This window comes from Geotrypetes seraphini, chromosome 8 (assembly GCF_902459505.1).
Source record: "Geotrypetes seraphini chromosome 8, aGeoSer1.1, whole genome shotgun sequence".
NCBI lineage: Eukaryota > Metazoa > Chordata > Amphibia > Gymnophiona > Dermophiidae > Geotrypetes > Geotrypetes seraphini.
In genome coordinates this window covers 190,659,255-190,676,222 of record NC_047091.1, presented here as the reverse complement: position 1 = coordinate 190,676,222, position 16,968 = coordinate 190,659,255, and the positions used below count along the sequence as shown (strand labels likewise).

Below are 16,968 nucleotides of genomic sequence, written 5' to 3'. Positions count from 1 at the left end.
ATAGACAGGGGGTGGGTAAGCAGAGTGGGCAGACTTGATGGGCTGTAGCCCTTTTCTGCCGTCATCTTCTATGTTTCATCTTCTATGTTTCTATGTTTCTAACTAGAATAGCGCTTAGCGTGATTCTACAAAAGGAATGTGCACCTTATACAATCACACCAAGAGAAAGGGATTGGAACTTGTATACTGCCTTTTTTTAGTTTTACGACCACACTCAAAGCGGTACTTTAAGCATTTTCTCTGTCTGTGCTGATGGACTCACACTCTATCTAATGTACCTGGGGGTTAAGTGACTTGCCCAGGGTTGCAGGGAGCAGCACGGGGTTTGAAGCTGTAGCTCTAACCACTAGGCCACACTCTTGTAAGCATCAGAGTGTGTCACAAATTTTAGGGGACATGCAATGAAACTACTAAGTAGTAGATTTAAAACAAACCAGAGGAAATTTTTCTTCAAGCAACATGTAATTAAACTTTGGAATTTGTTGCCGGAGAATGTGGTGAAATCAGTTAGCTTAGCAAGGTTTAAAAAAAGCTTGGATCATTTCCTAAAAGAGAAGTCCATAGGCCATTATTGAGATGGCTTGGAGAAATCCACTACTTATTCCTAGGATAAGAAGCATAAAATCTGTTTTTCTCCTTGGGATCTAGCTAGATACTTGGGACCTGGGTTGGCCACCGCTAGAAACAGGATACTGGGCTTGATAGACCAGTAAGGCAACTCTTATGTTGTTATGTAGTCTAGGACAATCAAGCCATTGTGACATCACTGTTGAGGTCGGCTCTTAGGCATTGGTGGAATGAGGCATTATGACATCACAATCTCTGTTCTGGAATGTTGCTACTCTTTGGGTTTCTGCCAGGTACTTGTGACCTGGGTTGGCCACTGTGGAAACAGGAGACTGGGCTAGATGGACCTTCGAGTTGTCCCAATACAGCAGCTCTTATGTTCTTATGTGAGCCAAGTGTAGGACAATCAAGCCATTGTGACATCACTGCTGAGGCCGGCTCTTAGGCATTGGTGGAATGAGGCATTATGACATCACAATCTCTGTTCTGGAATGTCACTACTCTTTGGGGTTCTGCATGGTATGTGGAATAGATTGTATTCAGTTGTTACTTGTACAGGGCATTCAGTTAAGTTAGACTTACAATGTGGTGTTGCCAATTTTATTCAATATCTATTTGGCACCATTGTTGCTATCGATAGAAGAATGTGGAATTAGGGTCTACTGTTAAGCAGATGATATACTCTTGCTAGTGAAAATAGACCCTATCTCCTTGTCTTTAAATGCATTTCACAGAGGTCTTGATCGATTTCAAATATGTGGTTATCAAAAAATAAATTAGTGGCGTGGCTTGAGCCCGATCGAGATGGCAGCTTGAGCGTTGTGCTCCCACACCCGATTACCAGAATCAGCTATAACAGACTTATAACCTTTCTTTTTCGGCGCTGCCACAGCCCTCCCGAAATCGCCACTTACTCAGGGGAGCAGCGTTATCCGTCGGGAAAACAATCGGGGCTGGCGAGATGTCAGAAAAAAAAATAAACAAGCGCCACAAGCCCGACCCGGCCTCCCCTTCGAAAACGCCACTTCCGGTTTCGGCGGCCGATTCCACCCGCGAAATTCTCGCCGAACTCAGGGAATTAAAAGAGCTGGTAACGGACACCAAACAAAGCACTGAAGAAATAAATGATAAAATCACCACCCTCACTGAAGAATTTACACATATGCAGTCGAGGGTAGACACCCTCGAAAACAAAATGGAGGCGACCACATTGCAAGTATCTGAGCTGCGTCGTCAATACACCCGAATTGCCACACTGGAGCAAGAAATGGAAGATCAAGGTAACAGGTCTCGACGCTGTAATATAAGATTATTAGGCCTGCCAGAAAATGGTAGAGATTCTGAGCTTATTACAGTACTAGAAGACCTCATACCTAAAGTGCTGGATATCACTTTCACACGTGCCTTTGAGATAGAGCGTGCCCATTGTGTGCCTTCTAATCGCCTCCCTGCTGATCGAAGACCCAGGCCAGTGGTGATGAAAGTGCTACGATACCAACATGTTTTACAAGTCATGCAGAAAGCAAAAATTAAATCTCCAATTCAACACGAAGGAAACACTTTGTTGTTTGTTCCAGATTTGAGCAAGGCCACTGCACACCGACGCAAGTCCCTGTTGGCATACAGACCGCAGCTAAAAGCTCTAAATGCTAGATTTGGTTTGATGTATCCAGCTCGAATGAGGGTCACCTTACATAATAACACTAAAGACTTCACCAGCCCAGAGGATTTGGCTACCTTCATAGAACAGCATTCACCCACCCCGATTAACCAGGTTTAAGAGAATGTCTGAGGATATAAAGTATAGTTTACATGTACATAGGCATAAGTGACTAAACTTAGTGCATATATTTCAATGTGTTTTTACTAAGGTCGCTAGGTCCTATGGTTTATGGTTCTGCTAATAATTTTGTGATGGGGGGGGTTTTGGCATGTGTTGAAATCTCTGATCCTTTTTCATTTTATATTTTCCTTCTGAAAGTGGGTGTGGGGTGGCCTGATGCAGGTTGCTGTCTTGATGTTACTCAGACACACTCACATTTTTTGTTGCAGGCGAAGTAGCTTTCGCCATAGCGGTATCGAGGTGCTTTGCTTCAGCTGTGCCAACCTGTATTGTTTTATTTTCCATACTGGCATTTACAAAACAAACATATATATTGTCTTATTATGTTTACTTTCTCATTCTTTGATGCACTTTGAACTTTCTGCTGTGAATATATGCCTCATACTTATATCCCAGTCTAATGACACTTAATATTGTCTCTTTGAACACGAAAGGTCTCAATAATCAAATTAAATTGAAAAAAATCATAACATATTTAGAAGGTCAACAGCCAGACGTTATCTTGTTACAGGAGACCCACTTGGATTCGACTGCCTCCGCAAAAGTCCATGTATCATGGGCATTACCCCCGTTTTACTCACCCGCTACTGACAAAAAAGGTGGAGTAATCACATTGATTAGGAAAACACGAGAGATCTCTATAATGTCTACAACTACAGATTTAAATGGCAGATGGGTTAAGATCCGCTTTAAACACTTAGAAACAGATTATTGTCTCCTAAATATATACGGACCGAATGTAGATTCTCCTGAGTTTTTTCATTCACTACAGGAGTCAATATTGGAGGATGTTGGCTCACAACTGATAATAGCAGGAGATTTTAATCTTATTCTGAACCCCATCAATGATAGGAAATCCTCCTGTGCATACAAAAAAACTAAAGCTTGGTACGCTTTACGTAACATGATGGAGGATATTAATCTATTGGACATCTGGCGTCATTTACACACGAACGAGAATTCATACACTTATTTTTCCCCTCCTCATTCATCATATTCACGGATAGATTTTTTTCTGATAAGTGAAGCTTTGACTAATACAATATTGAAAGCGGAAATTTTTCCTATCCTAGTCTCGGACCATGCTGCCATCTCCCTACAGATCAAGCAGACACTTCCTAAGACAACAACTTCTCAATGGAGGTTTAATAATGCTCTGCTCTTGGATCCAACATTTTGCGCACAAATGAAAACGCAAATTGCGGAATACTTCCAATTCAATAAACCAGAACACACGTCATGGCCTTGCTGCTGGGATGCTTTTAAAGCTTATGTGAGAGGTCTGGTTATTACTTATTCGTCCCACAAAACCAAGAAATTAAAAGAGGAACAGAAGTTGCTGGAGGATAATATTAAAGACTTAGAGAGGCAACACCAAACTACTCCTTCTGATGTCTCAATTCTGATTCGCTTGAATAAGGCAAAATTCAAATACAATAATTCCTTAAGCCAGAAAGCAGCTCACACAGTTTTCCAGCAATCGGCATCATATTATGCAGGAAATAATAAATGTGGACACCTATTGGCGAATTTCCTTAAGATCCGCAAAGAAAGATCAAATATCTCGTCCATACAGTTGGATTCTGGTACGGAAGTTACTGACGATTCGGCAATTTCCCAGACATTTATGGATTTCTATAAAAAATTATACACTTCTGAATCCTGTGTTATGCAAAAGACTTTGGAATTCCTGGAAGATATTCCTCATCCACAACTAGAGTCGTTGGATAATGATATGCTGAATACTCCGATAACCTTGTCAGAATTTGAGATAACGCTTAATTCAATGGCCTTAAAAAAACCTCCTGGACTGGATGGATTGACTGTAGAGTTCTACAGAGCGTTTCAGGTGGATATTGCACCATATTATCTACAATATATAGATCATCTTATAGACAATGGAAGAGCAACAGGGTCTTTCACGGAAGCAACTATAATTGTGCTACCGAAACCTGGGAAAGATAGCAAATTAGTGGCTAACTACCGACCATTGTCCTTAATTAATGTGGACGCAAAGATATACGCAAAATTACTTTCAACTAGACTCCAAACCATCATCACTAAACTGATATCTTCTGATCAGTGTGGCTTTATCACAGGTCGCCACTCAAATGACAATACACGTACATTTGCAAATATCATCTCCTGTGTACAACAACAAAAGGATCAAGAAATAATTGCGGTAGGCCTTGATGCGGAAAAGGCATTCGATAGAATAGAATGGCCTTTTCTATTTCAAACGATGAGATGGTTCGGTATATCGGAGGAATTCATAAATAAAATTTGAGTATTATATTCTGAACCCACCACCAGAGTGTTTATTAATGGCTCACTATCTACTCCATTCCAACCTACTAGAGGAACCAGACAGGGATGCCCATTATCACCCTTGCTATTCAACTTAGCTCTGGAACCACTGATCTTGCGGATAAAACATAACTCGGATATAAATGGATTTAGAAGTATAGAGAGTGAAATAAAAATCTCAGCTTACGCAGATGATATTTTACTCTACACCACACCCAAGTCAATTCCTCATTTACTATCCACGATAAAAGAATATGCCACAGTGTCGGGGTATAAACTCAACACAAATAAAACTGAAGCCATGCCTATTAATTGCCCTGCTGCACAGTTTGATGTTACTACATTTGGTCTAAAATGGATATCTTCTTCCATGAAATATTTGGGGGTTCTTTTTGGCCCCACGATAGGAGACACCATTCGTTTAAACGAAGAATACATCATAGAATCTATTAAGAACACTATAAGTCGATGGTCCCCCCTGACACTAACATGGTGGGGACGACTTGAAACAATTAGAATGATGCTGTCTCCCAAAATCAATTATGTTCTAAGTATGTTGCCCTTTCACCTATCGTCAACTTTTTATAAATCTATTGACTCTGTACTTTCCAAATTTCTTTGGCATAACAAACAACCGAGAATAGCACTACATAAATTGAAAGCTCCAAAATCCCACGGAGGAGTGAATTTCCCGAGCTTTATACATTACCATCATGCATTCATCATGAGGCATTGGGCTGATGGCTATTTCGGTCTTAGACATCTTGACCCACCTGCTTGGCTGTCTTTAGAAAGCGAAATATATGGTACTTACAAACTAAAATACTTGGCTGGTATTATACTGACCAAAAGAGATAAGTCCGATATCATTCTGGCATCATATAAAAAGGCTATAGAAGAGGTCGATTCTATACACGAAGTGACGTGGATTAATTCTTCTGCCATTCCCATATGGAATAATGATAAATTCAAGATTCAGGACGAAACTATTAATTGGAAACTGTGGCAACAATGCAACATATGGACAATAAAAGATATAACTTCAAAGAAGGATTGGATTCCTTTTCATGATCTGACAACCAAAACAGGACTTCCTCTGACACAACAATTCCGATGGATACAGTTACATCATTGCATTAAAAATTCTATGTCACTGGATATGGTGATTTTTGATTCTCCAGGTTTACAAACTACTTTAAGTAATATGCCAGATAACCATCTTAAAGCTTCCTTTTGGTACAAACTAATGCAGGGATTCACCTTCAAGGGTCCTACTGAGACAGAGCTTCGATGGCAACATCAACTGAGTCTGCCCTCTGATGCTATTGACTGGATTGAAGTATGGACCTCTTTGTCGAAATCTATCAAATCGGCATCATTGTTACAATCTCTGTTTTTCATTATGCATAGAGTTACATGGACACTGGTGCTGGTCAATAAGATAGATAAACAATCCTCCACAATGTGCTGGTCGTGCATGAAACAGGTTGGCACATTAGAACATCTTCTTTTTGATTGTCCACTTGTTCGAATATATTGGGATAGAATATGGAAAACTATTTGTGACATCTTGAATATCACTGACACACTCTCATTTAAGGTGATTATTATAAGAGATCAAGCCCTGTCTAGGGTATTATCTAAAGCTGAAATAAGACTCCTTACGATAATGTTATCCATAGCTATACAAATCACTCTTCATAATTGGAAAGATCTCTCCAAAGCAGAATGGCACACATGGTGGAATTCATTGTGCATTACAAACAAATATGAAAAGGTTTATGCAGAAAAGATGAATACATTGCCCCAATATTATGCCATTTGGAAATCTGTACATGAATATACTAATTCATGACCTTTCTATGTTTTTGTTCATTACTTTGTGTTATATCTTATTTTTAAAATGGATATACTAAATTTCTGAACTTATAGATTGCAGAAAGTTTTCAAATATCACATGTATGCATATCAATATTCCTATGTACTACAAATGCCAATTATTATGTTGTAATGTTGGTATATGCTATGTCTGACACCTTGTACTGCACCGTACAGCTGTATTGTTGTTGTAAAACTAATAAAAATATTTTTGAACTTAAAAAAAAAAATAAATTAGTGATAAACCTTGATAAAAGCTTCACTTGTTGGTTAACATCATTGAATTTTGAAGGGAGGGATATACCCCTTGTGGAAAAATTTACATTTCTTGGTGCAATTATTGACTCAACTCACGTTTCTGGCGCAGGTTTCGGAAGTGGTAAAAAAAGGTTTTCATGTATTAAGATCCTTAAGGTTTGTGAGGTCTCTGTTTGACACTGACAAAGCTTTCAAACTTTGATTCATGCATTCTTTAAGTCAAGACTTGATTAATATTATCTATGCAGGTCTTAACATCAGACGACTTCAGACATTGCAGAACGCCACCATAAAGCTATGAGGGTAAACAAACAAATTTGATCCCATGACTCCTCTTATTTATCATCGGTTGCCGGTTGTCTATAGAATTCAATTTAAAATATTAGTACTTGCTCGCAAAGCGTTTCATACTATGGTATCTGATTATCTGAATTCACTGACTATTCTCTACCCTCGTTACAAGATAATAGATTAGTTCTTCCGGCAGTGAGTAGAACTAGGTGGGAAACCACTCGTAATAAAGCATTTTTCTATGTAGCTCCAAATCTATGGAATCATCTTCCAAGGCATATTCGGTCTGAAGCAAATTTCAAGGCCTTTAAGACACGTCAAGGAATTCCATTGGCTCCCAGTGTATCTCAGAATTCAATTCAAGTGCATTTAAGATCCTATTTGCAGTCCGGGACAGGAAAATGTTGTTTTCAAACGGTGGGCGAGGAAGGGGCTCCGAACTTTGGAGCAGTTTCTACAGACGGATGGTAGCGCTGTTCCTTTTTTGACTCTCCAGGCGTCCTGGTCTTTGGGTGTGACGGATCAGTTTGCTTATATGCAGCTCTCTCATTATGCAGCCTCCTTGCCCAGGGACTCATTGACCCAGTCTTTTGCTATCACTTTACGCGACTTTTTCTTCGATGCTCAGTGGGATTGGCTTTCTATCTCTCAATATCATCGTAGATTGGTGGCTTTGCAGCCTCGGCGGGATTATCAGCGGCTTTTGACATCTTGGGCCCGGGACCTGGGATGTCGCCCGTGGGTGGCGTCCTTGGCTCCTCTGGTGCGCCAGATACCTCGGGTGGTGCAGAGCGCCGAGCTCCAGGAATGTCACTTTCGGGTTTTACATCGGGGCTATGTCTCTCAGCAGCGGGCTTTTTATTTCGGATGTGCCCCTACGGCTATTTGTCTGAAATGTCACCGGGTTGATAACTCTTTGGCACATGGGGTGTGGTTATGTGCATCTATCTCTGCCTTTTGGATGGAGGTCCGATGTTATTTGGAATCTTTGGTGGGTTATCGGCTCCCCTCATCGGTGGAAGGGACTATCTTTTTGGGCGGAGGGCTATTTGGGAGGACTTTCTGCAGGTGATAGCCTGCTCATTCGTAAGGGTTATATTGTGGGAAAGAAATGTATTCTTACTCATTGGCTTCAGGACTCCCCACCCACCATCTGGTATTGGCGCAATAAATTGCATCTTTTAATGGTCTGGGAGTCCATGTCCGCTCGGTTTTCTGGATCTCGGAGCAAGCTTTTTCTGTCCGTTTGGGCTTCTTATTTGGATACTATGCCCCCTGTGATAAAGAGCCAGGTGGTCAATCGCTTGCGGCAGCCAGTTGTCCCCGTATTGCCAGTGGGTTGAGGGAGGGGTTTTGGGGGTGGGGGGTGTTGGGATGGAGCGGTTGGGGGGTTGTTTCTAGTTTGGATTTGGAGGGCTCCAGGCTATCAGAGTACAGGCCTGGACTCTCACTGTTATCTGGGATTTCTAGTTGGGTGCTACCATGATATTCCGTATTGAGGCATTGTACTGAGAAAATAATTGTGTTCTCTCTGTTCTGTGTATATCTTTCATGTTGGTGAATAAAAAAGTTTATATTAAAAGATCCTATTTGGCATTTTTGCCACTTTGATCCCTTTAGACGGGAATGTTCCTAGATCTCATCTTGCCAGAAGTTCTCAAAAATTTAACTCATTGGTAAAAACAGAACCTTTAAGAGATTTAGTTATTCTTTTGCTTTAAAATTAACCGAATTCTGGAATGGTTTACCGCTTACATTAAGAAGTTTAGGTTCTTTTGCTTTATTCCGGAAAGTTCTGAAATTTTTTTTGTTTGCTAAACATTTTGGAAATTAACTATTTCAGTCTACTTTTCCTTCTCAAGTTTATGTATTATATTATTGTAAACCGAGTTGAGCTCTTCTTGGTTGATAATTCGGTCTATAAAACTAAGTTTTAGTTTAGTTTACTAAAGACTTTTTTTTTTCACTTAGGCTTTGGTTTAGACTCTTTTCCAGTAGATCATATCCACTGAGAAATTTTCAGGCTGTCCTCAAACACAGAGTAATTATGATTATGATTATTGTATCTTCTGTGTGCTTTCCTATAATTTTATGGCATTCCTTTTATATTTTATTGAGTTTTTATTTTTATACTAATGTAAACCGCTGTAAGATTTGGCGGGATATCAGATTTTAATAAACAGGTGCAGAGGCTCTCCAGGCATGGCCCCGAGCTTGAGGCTTTCCAAAACTCGGACAAACTACTGGGTTTTGGAAATCTCTCTGGGCACCCAGACAGTCCTCTAAAAAGAGGACATGTCCGGGTTTTCCCGGACATTTAGTAACCCTACTTCTACATGCTGTCAAAGACCCGGCTATTCAATGTCAATGGCTGGATAAAGCCCAGCTCTGAATCTCTAGGCCTAATTCAGTCGGTGATGCTCAGTGTTTAAAGAAAGTGACCATTGTATGCTGAATATTGACCCATCAATATTTCTGCTCTGTATATTTGGGTTCCACCCCACACCTCCTTAGCAGGTCTCACCTGATGCCCCCCCCCCATACACGCCAGAGCTCACCTCGGAGATCCATCCACTTCTGTTCCATGAAGCTGACCACTTCCTGGTTCACCAACACCTCCAGCTGCTCAGTGCTTCTAGCTATCTTGGGTACGCGCACCTCAATCACATCAGAGCCAGCCTCCTGCATGGCCACGGCAGAGAAGCCAGTCACTTTAGCAGCCCGATGATGGTGGAGATTAACAAAGGAGTCGTCTTCCTCATCGCCTGCAAACAAGGAGAGGCAGCAGGAAAAAAAAATCTTTAATTTGAAAAAATCCAATCATTTGACAAAATATTATCAGACGTTGCATTGGCTTCCAATAGAGGCAAGGATATTACTTTTCAAGGTGGGCTTTATTCGTTATAAGACATTGTATGGTTTTGTGCAAACTTATCTTATCATTTTAAATTCTCAGACAGAAAGCCAACATTACGTGAACTTACCATATTTAGGTTTCCTACAATAAAAGACTGTATTTACAAATGATTTTTTCACAGAATTCTAGCTTATCACGTGGGGTTTTGTATTCACAATAAGGCACCGAAGCAATTGATGGATAGCATTCTGCCATATGAACTGCAGCGAATGTTGTGCTTGGGGACGCATGATGACCTCTCCTACATATTTCGATGGTGAAACAGCTGCGGTTAGCTGTGTCTAGAGCAAGCATAAATTTTCATGTGTGGGTCCTCAGGAGTGGAATAAGCTTCCGGGATATTTACGACAGCAAACAAGTTTGAGTAGTTTTAAAAAAATGTTGAAGAAACACCTCTTCTGTAAGATGAAATATGGGATTTGATTTATAGTTTTCTGATGCGAGGCGCTGGTGGCCTCTTTGTAATTTTAGGAGGCTTTTCATTATCATTACGATGTTCTGTCCAGAAGAGGTGGTCTGGGTCTGAATTCAAAAGGGCCTGGGATAGGCACGTGGGATCTTTTAGAGAGAGGAAGAGATAATGGTTACTGCGGATGGGCAGACTGGATGGGCCATTTGGCCTTTATCTGCCATCATGTGTCTATGTTTCTATATCCATAAAGCTCAATGACCTCACAATGCAGGTGTAAAGAGCCTTAGCCTATAGGAAGAGGAGATGCAAATGTTAAGAGCCTTAGCCAATAGGGAGAGGAGGAGATATTGGATGCTGCGGATGGGCCATTTGGCCTTTATCTGCCATCATGTTTCTATAACCAAGAAGCTCTATGACCTCACAATGCAGGTGTAAAGAGCCTTAGCCTATAGGAAGAGGAGATGCAAATGTTAAGAGCCTTAGCCAATAGGGAGAGGAGGAGACAGTGGATGGTGCGGATGGGCAGACTGGATGGTCCATTTGGCCTTTATCTGCCATCATGTTTCTATAACCAAGAAGCTCTATGACCTCACAATGCAGGTGTAAAGAGCCTTAGCCTATAGGAAGAGGAGATGCAAATGTTAAGAGCCTTAGCCAATAGGGAGAGGAGGAGATAGTGGATGCTGTGGATGGGCCATTTGGCCTTTGCCTGCCATCATGTTTCTATGTTACTAAAGTTCTATGACCTCACAATGCAGGAGTAAAGAGCCTTAGCCTATAGGAAGAGGAGATGCAAATGTTAAGAGCTTTAGCCAATAGGGAGAGGAGGAGATAGTGGATGCTGTGGATGGGCCATTTGGCCTTTGCCTGCCATCATGTGTCTATATTTCTATGTTGTCATGTATGTGATTGTGTTTATGTATGTTCTTTATTGTGATCTGCCTTAGGAAAGGCGGGGTATAAATAACTAACTACAAATACAAGAGTTTCGGTCCCAGCTTTTATCAAGTTTATAATTCACTGTGCAAATACAGTTCTTCTCTTTGTAAACCGCTTGGAACTGAAAGGATTTTGTGTTAAGTTATGAAAGTCATCTGAACAGGATCCGGATTCACTGGACACCCACAGCGTCCCAGCTACATGCCGTCACCCCCAGGAACGATCTCCGTAGGAGTTGTGTTGCTCTTTTATAAAGACATGTGTTGTAGGTCACTAAATCTCCTTCTAAAACAGCCTTAAAATGGTGCCTAAACCCAGGCACCTTGTTATAACAATACCCTCCACAAGCGGGTGTAGCAGTGTCACTCCCAGATGCAAAGAGCCGCTCGATTAGATATGGGGGGAGTGAGGGGACGATGAGGTTTTGAAAAAGAAGGGAAAATGGGCTGATGAGGAGTGGAAGAAATCTAATGTTTCCCCATTCGAAGCACAAGTGTATTGTCAGAGTTTCCTAGTGAACTCAACAGGAAAACCAGAATGGTAAATTCACGGGCAATGGGGCAAAATCAGGGATGGATCGGCCTGTTTGGTTGACCTGGGGTGAGGGTGCAGCCACAGCCTCAGCCAAAGGAGAGACAACAGTCACCACCCAAATCTGCCTTGCAAGGTGGCATGTGACTCCTGAGACTGCAGGATGGCTGCGAAGTTCACCCTTAGTGACTTGCTGTTCTTGTAGCTTGGGGGGTGGGGGTCGGGGAGAAGAGAGGGGTAAGAGGTCCAGAAACACCCCACTGCTGTGCTCTCCCTCCTCTGAACTCACCAGTCTCAGCATCTGCATGCTCCCAGCTGTCTGTCCTTCCCTGGATGATCAGGGATTGGAAGTCAGACGTCATCAGGGTGTATTCTCCTTTCCCCTTGAAGGTGAAGTTGGCTCCATCAAGGGTCAGAAAGTACGGATCCCCAAAAGCAGAGGCTGTGGGAGACATGAGGCAGAGTATCATCTTTCATGAACCCTAGCAGTCTAGACAGCAAGAGGTTTATGCATGATTGCTGGTCCATTTCATAGCAGGGACTCTTAGGCCTTGATTCTGAAAAGTGCCGTCCCAATTTTAGGCAGCTGTAGGCGTCCTACAGCTGTCTAATCAACCAATCGGGATGCACGTTTTTTTAAAAAAATGCTCCCCAGGCAGGCCACCTATATTGAAGGCGCCTCCGGGAGCCTAGGGAGTCCCACAAGACGCCTAAGCTCGCCTAAGGGCCTTAGGCGAACCTAGGCGACCCTATGCATCTCCCTAGTAGAGGAAGAGACGCTTAAAATGTAGGCCAGCAAAATGCTGGCCTACATTGTAAGTAGACATGGCCGCTATACTTATCGGGGCAAGGGATCTCTCTGCCGCGATAAGTATAGCAGCCGCAGCCGCCTGTTCAATTGCCGGCAGGAGGGTGCCCAACCCCTCTTGCCGGAAGATGCCCATCCCCCGACACTACCGATCATCGGCAGGAGGGTGCCCAACCCCTCTTGCCGGAAGATGCCCATCCCCCGACACTACCGATCATCGGCAGGAGGGTGCCCAATCCCTCCTGTCGGAAGACGCCCCCCCCCCCCACTAACAGCCACCAATGACCACCCCTAACTTCTCCCTCAACTAACCTCCCTCCCAAACTAACCTTTAATTGTTGGCCGGCCGGCTGGGTCTTGGTACCATCCAGCCGGCTGGCCCGCCTCGTCGAAATGAGGCGGGCCCGCCCCTTCCTGGCCCATCCCGCGAAGCCTAAGGCCTGATTGGCCTAGGCTCTAGAAGCCTGGACCAATCAGGCCTTAGGCATAGCGGTTCCGCCCATCCCCACTAAGCCTAAGGCCTTAATATAATAAGAGAGGCCTTAATATAATAAGTTCAAATATAAAACAATTCAAGGCTTGTGAGGATGAAATCAGGTGGTTTGCGGGGATGGGGACCGAGCTTACGGGGATTAGTCCAATAAAATTGTATTTTCTATTACTCATTATTTGTTTTTATTTTTATTTGTAAAGTGGTGATTGTTATGTATCAGTTTTTTCAAATTTACATCTACTGTCTTTATATTTTGCACTGTATTAGAGGACATGTGTTACTGTTTTTGTGGTGTTGCATTGTATCCAGGGTCTGGTTTCTTGGTGATTCAGTTTAACTTTTGTCTTCATATTTCTATTTTTAGTTTGTGATTATTCCATATTGGGCGAGGGTGTATCTGTCTGTGTGTATGAAAGGGACATGGCTTTCTGTTAGCATCGACTGTACAGGATCAATTGACTGTGCAGGATCTGGTTTGTTTAGTTTTACAATGCATGTGTTGGTGTTCTAGTGCTCACTGCAGTGTTTAAGATGCTGCCTTTTCCTAGGTACACTCTTGTTGTTCTTGTTGTGCGATATGTGGATTGTTACTAAAAATCATATTTTTCATATAGATGGGGGGGTGTCAAAAAAATGATGGGCCCCGGGTGTCACATATGCTAGGTAAGCCACAGGGAGAGATGCCACCATGCAACCCCCCAACATTCTCCAATGCCTCCGATGATCCCCCACCCCCTCCCCCTCCCCCTTACCTTACGATGGCTGGCCTACTCTCTCTGGCCAGCAGGCCCGCCTCTTCAAAATGGTGGACAGTGCATCCTGGGATGCACTGGGGAGGGGCCTGAAGCTCTGATTGGCCCAGGTTGTTTAAGGCCCATTCTACGGGAGGGACCTTGGGCCTCTTGGGCACTGATCAGAAAGTAAGACCTTTCTCAGACCTATCAGCAAATTTTGGCCGCAAATCTAGCACAATGAGGTTAGAGAATCACTCGGTGATTATAGAGAATTTCTCGGAGTGATCATTTTAATATTAATGACCTCGTTGTACTACATTTGCATGGCGGTATCGGAGGCTGCTAGAAAACTTGGAAAAGAACTCAGTAAGCCATTTTGCTAATCTGCCGCTAAAATACAGGCACACGAAACTGGCTGGAACCGGTTTAGGGAGCACGTTAAAAGCACATTATAGGGCTCCTTTTACAAAGGTGAGTTAGGGCCTTAGCGTGCGCTAGCCGCTACCGCCTCCTTTTAAGCAGGTGGTAATTTTTCGGCTATAGTGCGTGCGCTAAAAACGCTAGATCACCTTAGTAAAAGGAGCCCTTAGTTTTGAGAATCTGCCCCAGGTCATTCATTAATGAGGCGACTATATGCTACAAAACAGACCAATCCCCAACTCTCCTTAACAAAAAACCCCCAGTGGCCAAAAGATAAGTTTGGTTGATAAACAATCTGCACCTCCTACTGGCACATTTTGAGATAATCTCCGATATCAGCTCACTTGTTCTATCCATTTCTACTATTGCTGAAAAGTGTCTCTACAGGACAAATCTGTGCCCGGAATTAACACCAGGAAATATGGCACAGTGGTGGGCATTAAAAGAGGGGGAATGGGAAGCTGGGTAGTGGGCAAGACAAAGAAGTCATTTAGATGCAGGAGGTGGTAAAGGGTGAAAGGAGGGCAGGTAAGGCTTTGTGAGGTGACAACCGGGCAATGGAATGGAAGGAAAACCTGGATGTCTCAATCCATCCCCCTTTTTCTGGAGCTATATTGTACCCTGTGCATACAGAGAATGGAAATGAGGGGGGAGGGGATAAGAAGTTGGGGAGGGAGTGAAATAGAATATAGAAAGCAAAGGGAAGGGTGAGAGATAAAACCGAACTCTGAGTGGAAAAGCAGAGAAAAGACAAATGGAGGAAAAAAGGAAAAGATCAATATAAGACAGATTTAGAAGACAGGAGGAGAGAAAAAGAAGACCTTGGAAAGGAGACCTTGGAAAACAACTTAGAACACCAAAAAGTGGGAAAAGGGTCCAAACACAAAGGCAGGAAAAAAGGCTAAGTTTTGTCTGTTTTGGAAAATATGCATCTCATTTATGTTTATATTTTCCATAGTATAGGCAGAGAAATATTTCCCTTTCTCGTTCTCATGTATTGTCTGACATTCTTGGAGTTTTCAAGACCAGTTTTTTGTTTGCATTTCTTTCTAAACAACCTTAGGCCCGATATTCAGACAGCGGCAGGCGGTGCTTTTGCAGGACCATTTCTAAAAATTTGGTGGCAACTTAACCAGGTATGCTGAAATTCATCGCCAACTGGTTAAGTGTTTAGTGCTCAAAGATAGACTGCTAAACATAGCTAGTTTAATGGTGAATATCCAACCTCAGTCAGCTACGTTGCACGACATAGCCGCTAACTGTGAATATTCAGCAGGAGGCAGTAGTGTAGCAAGGGAGGTTGGCGCCCGAAGAAGGTATCCCCCAACTCTTCCTCACCGCTTGAGTGCCCCCCGCCCACATACCTCTTGAAATGTTTGCTGGCCTCAGCTCCCTTCTGATGTCACATCCTGGTCCCGCGACAAGTAAGTGACATCAGAAGGTAGCCACTGCCGGCGCGAGCAGCAAGTGGAAGATGCTGCTCACACAGGAGAACATTTAAAGAGGTACTGGGGGGGGGGGGGAGAGGAGGAGAGGCACTTGCACCGGTGCTCCACACAAATACGGTGCCCAGGCCAGTCACCTCCCCCCTTTACTACGCCACTGGCAAGAGGAGCTGTTCCTAGCTGGTTAAACAGCTTTGAATTTCAGCCTTCTTCCATTCAGCTCTGGGCATGGACATATGACAGTGAACTTTGTCTTCAGCTCTTATTTAGTGTATCGTAAGTAGAAGAAAATCAGTCACATACCGACCCTGGGAGGCGTATAACTCCGGCAGTCGCTGGACGGCCGAAGGTCCAGATACAGCTGGCAGTTGTCGGACCACAAGCAACAGTAGTAGAAGGTGATGACGTCGTACAGCCAGTGGGAGAAGCCGGGAACTCGGGGTGGCTTTCTGTAAGGGGGGGATCCCCAGTCATGGCCCCGGTCAGGTGTGCTACCCCCGAGCGAGTCAAATGTCAGGATCTGGTTTCCGTTGGCGTCGTAACAGCACTGCTGCCCAGCACCGTACCGAGGGCTAAAGACAGAAAAGACAGCAATGGGATTTCACCTCCCAGAGTCACCACTTGACAGTTCCCCAGAGGAATCCTGAGATTCAAGTCCTAACAGTGCAAATCTGTGAGCAGCAGGTAGTTAAAGCAGAGGCCTCTCTTTCCCCTCCCCCACCCATCAAAGTGTTTTTCACAAAATAATGAGAGTGGGTAGGTGGCCCAGTGCTGTGTGTTGCTGTTCGAAAGGGTCTGCGTTGACCTCCTCGGTCAGGTCTTCTGGTCTCCGAGTTGACATGACTGGGGATAGTGCACCTGTAATGCTCAGAGCCTCTGCAGCGGAGGGACTTGCAGACATCGCTCAACAGTGCCAACTAGTGGCTGTCTCTAGACTCTGCACTGACTCCCAGACAAGGATCGTCACTGCAATGATGGGGATGTGGGGATGAGTTTATACAGTAGAAGATGATATGGGAAGCTTTGAAAGAAGAAGGTTCATTCATTCTACTGAAAGCCCAAAGGAGCAGAAGGAAATTGCCAGGAAGCAACAGAATAACAAAACTTACACAAAAGACAGGGGAA

General features: G+C 43.3%; 1 protein-coding gene across 4 annotated transcripts in view; it reads right to left on the bottom strand.

Annotated features, from left to right (window-relative positions):
* Nucleotides 1–16,968, bottom strand: part of SUSD2 (sushi domain containing 2) — a 200,134-nt gene that overhangs the window by 129,519 nt on the left and 53,647 nt on the right. For all 4 annotated transcript variants that reach the window (XM_033955316.1, XM_033955315.1, XM_033955318.1 and 1 more), the window contains 3 exons: nucleotides 16,147–16,415; nucleotides 12,233–12,385; nucleotides 9,703–9,909 (listed from right to left, as the gene is read on the bottom strand). In XM_033955316.1, the coding sequence (XP_033811207.1) occupies nucleotides 9,703–9,909; nucleotides 12,233–12,385; nucleotides 16,147–16,415 (629 nt within the window). The remainder of the gene's footprint in view (nucleotides 1–9,702; nucleotides 9,910–12,232; nucleotides 12,386–16,146; nucleotides 16,416–16,968) is intronic.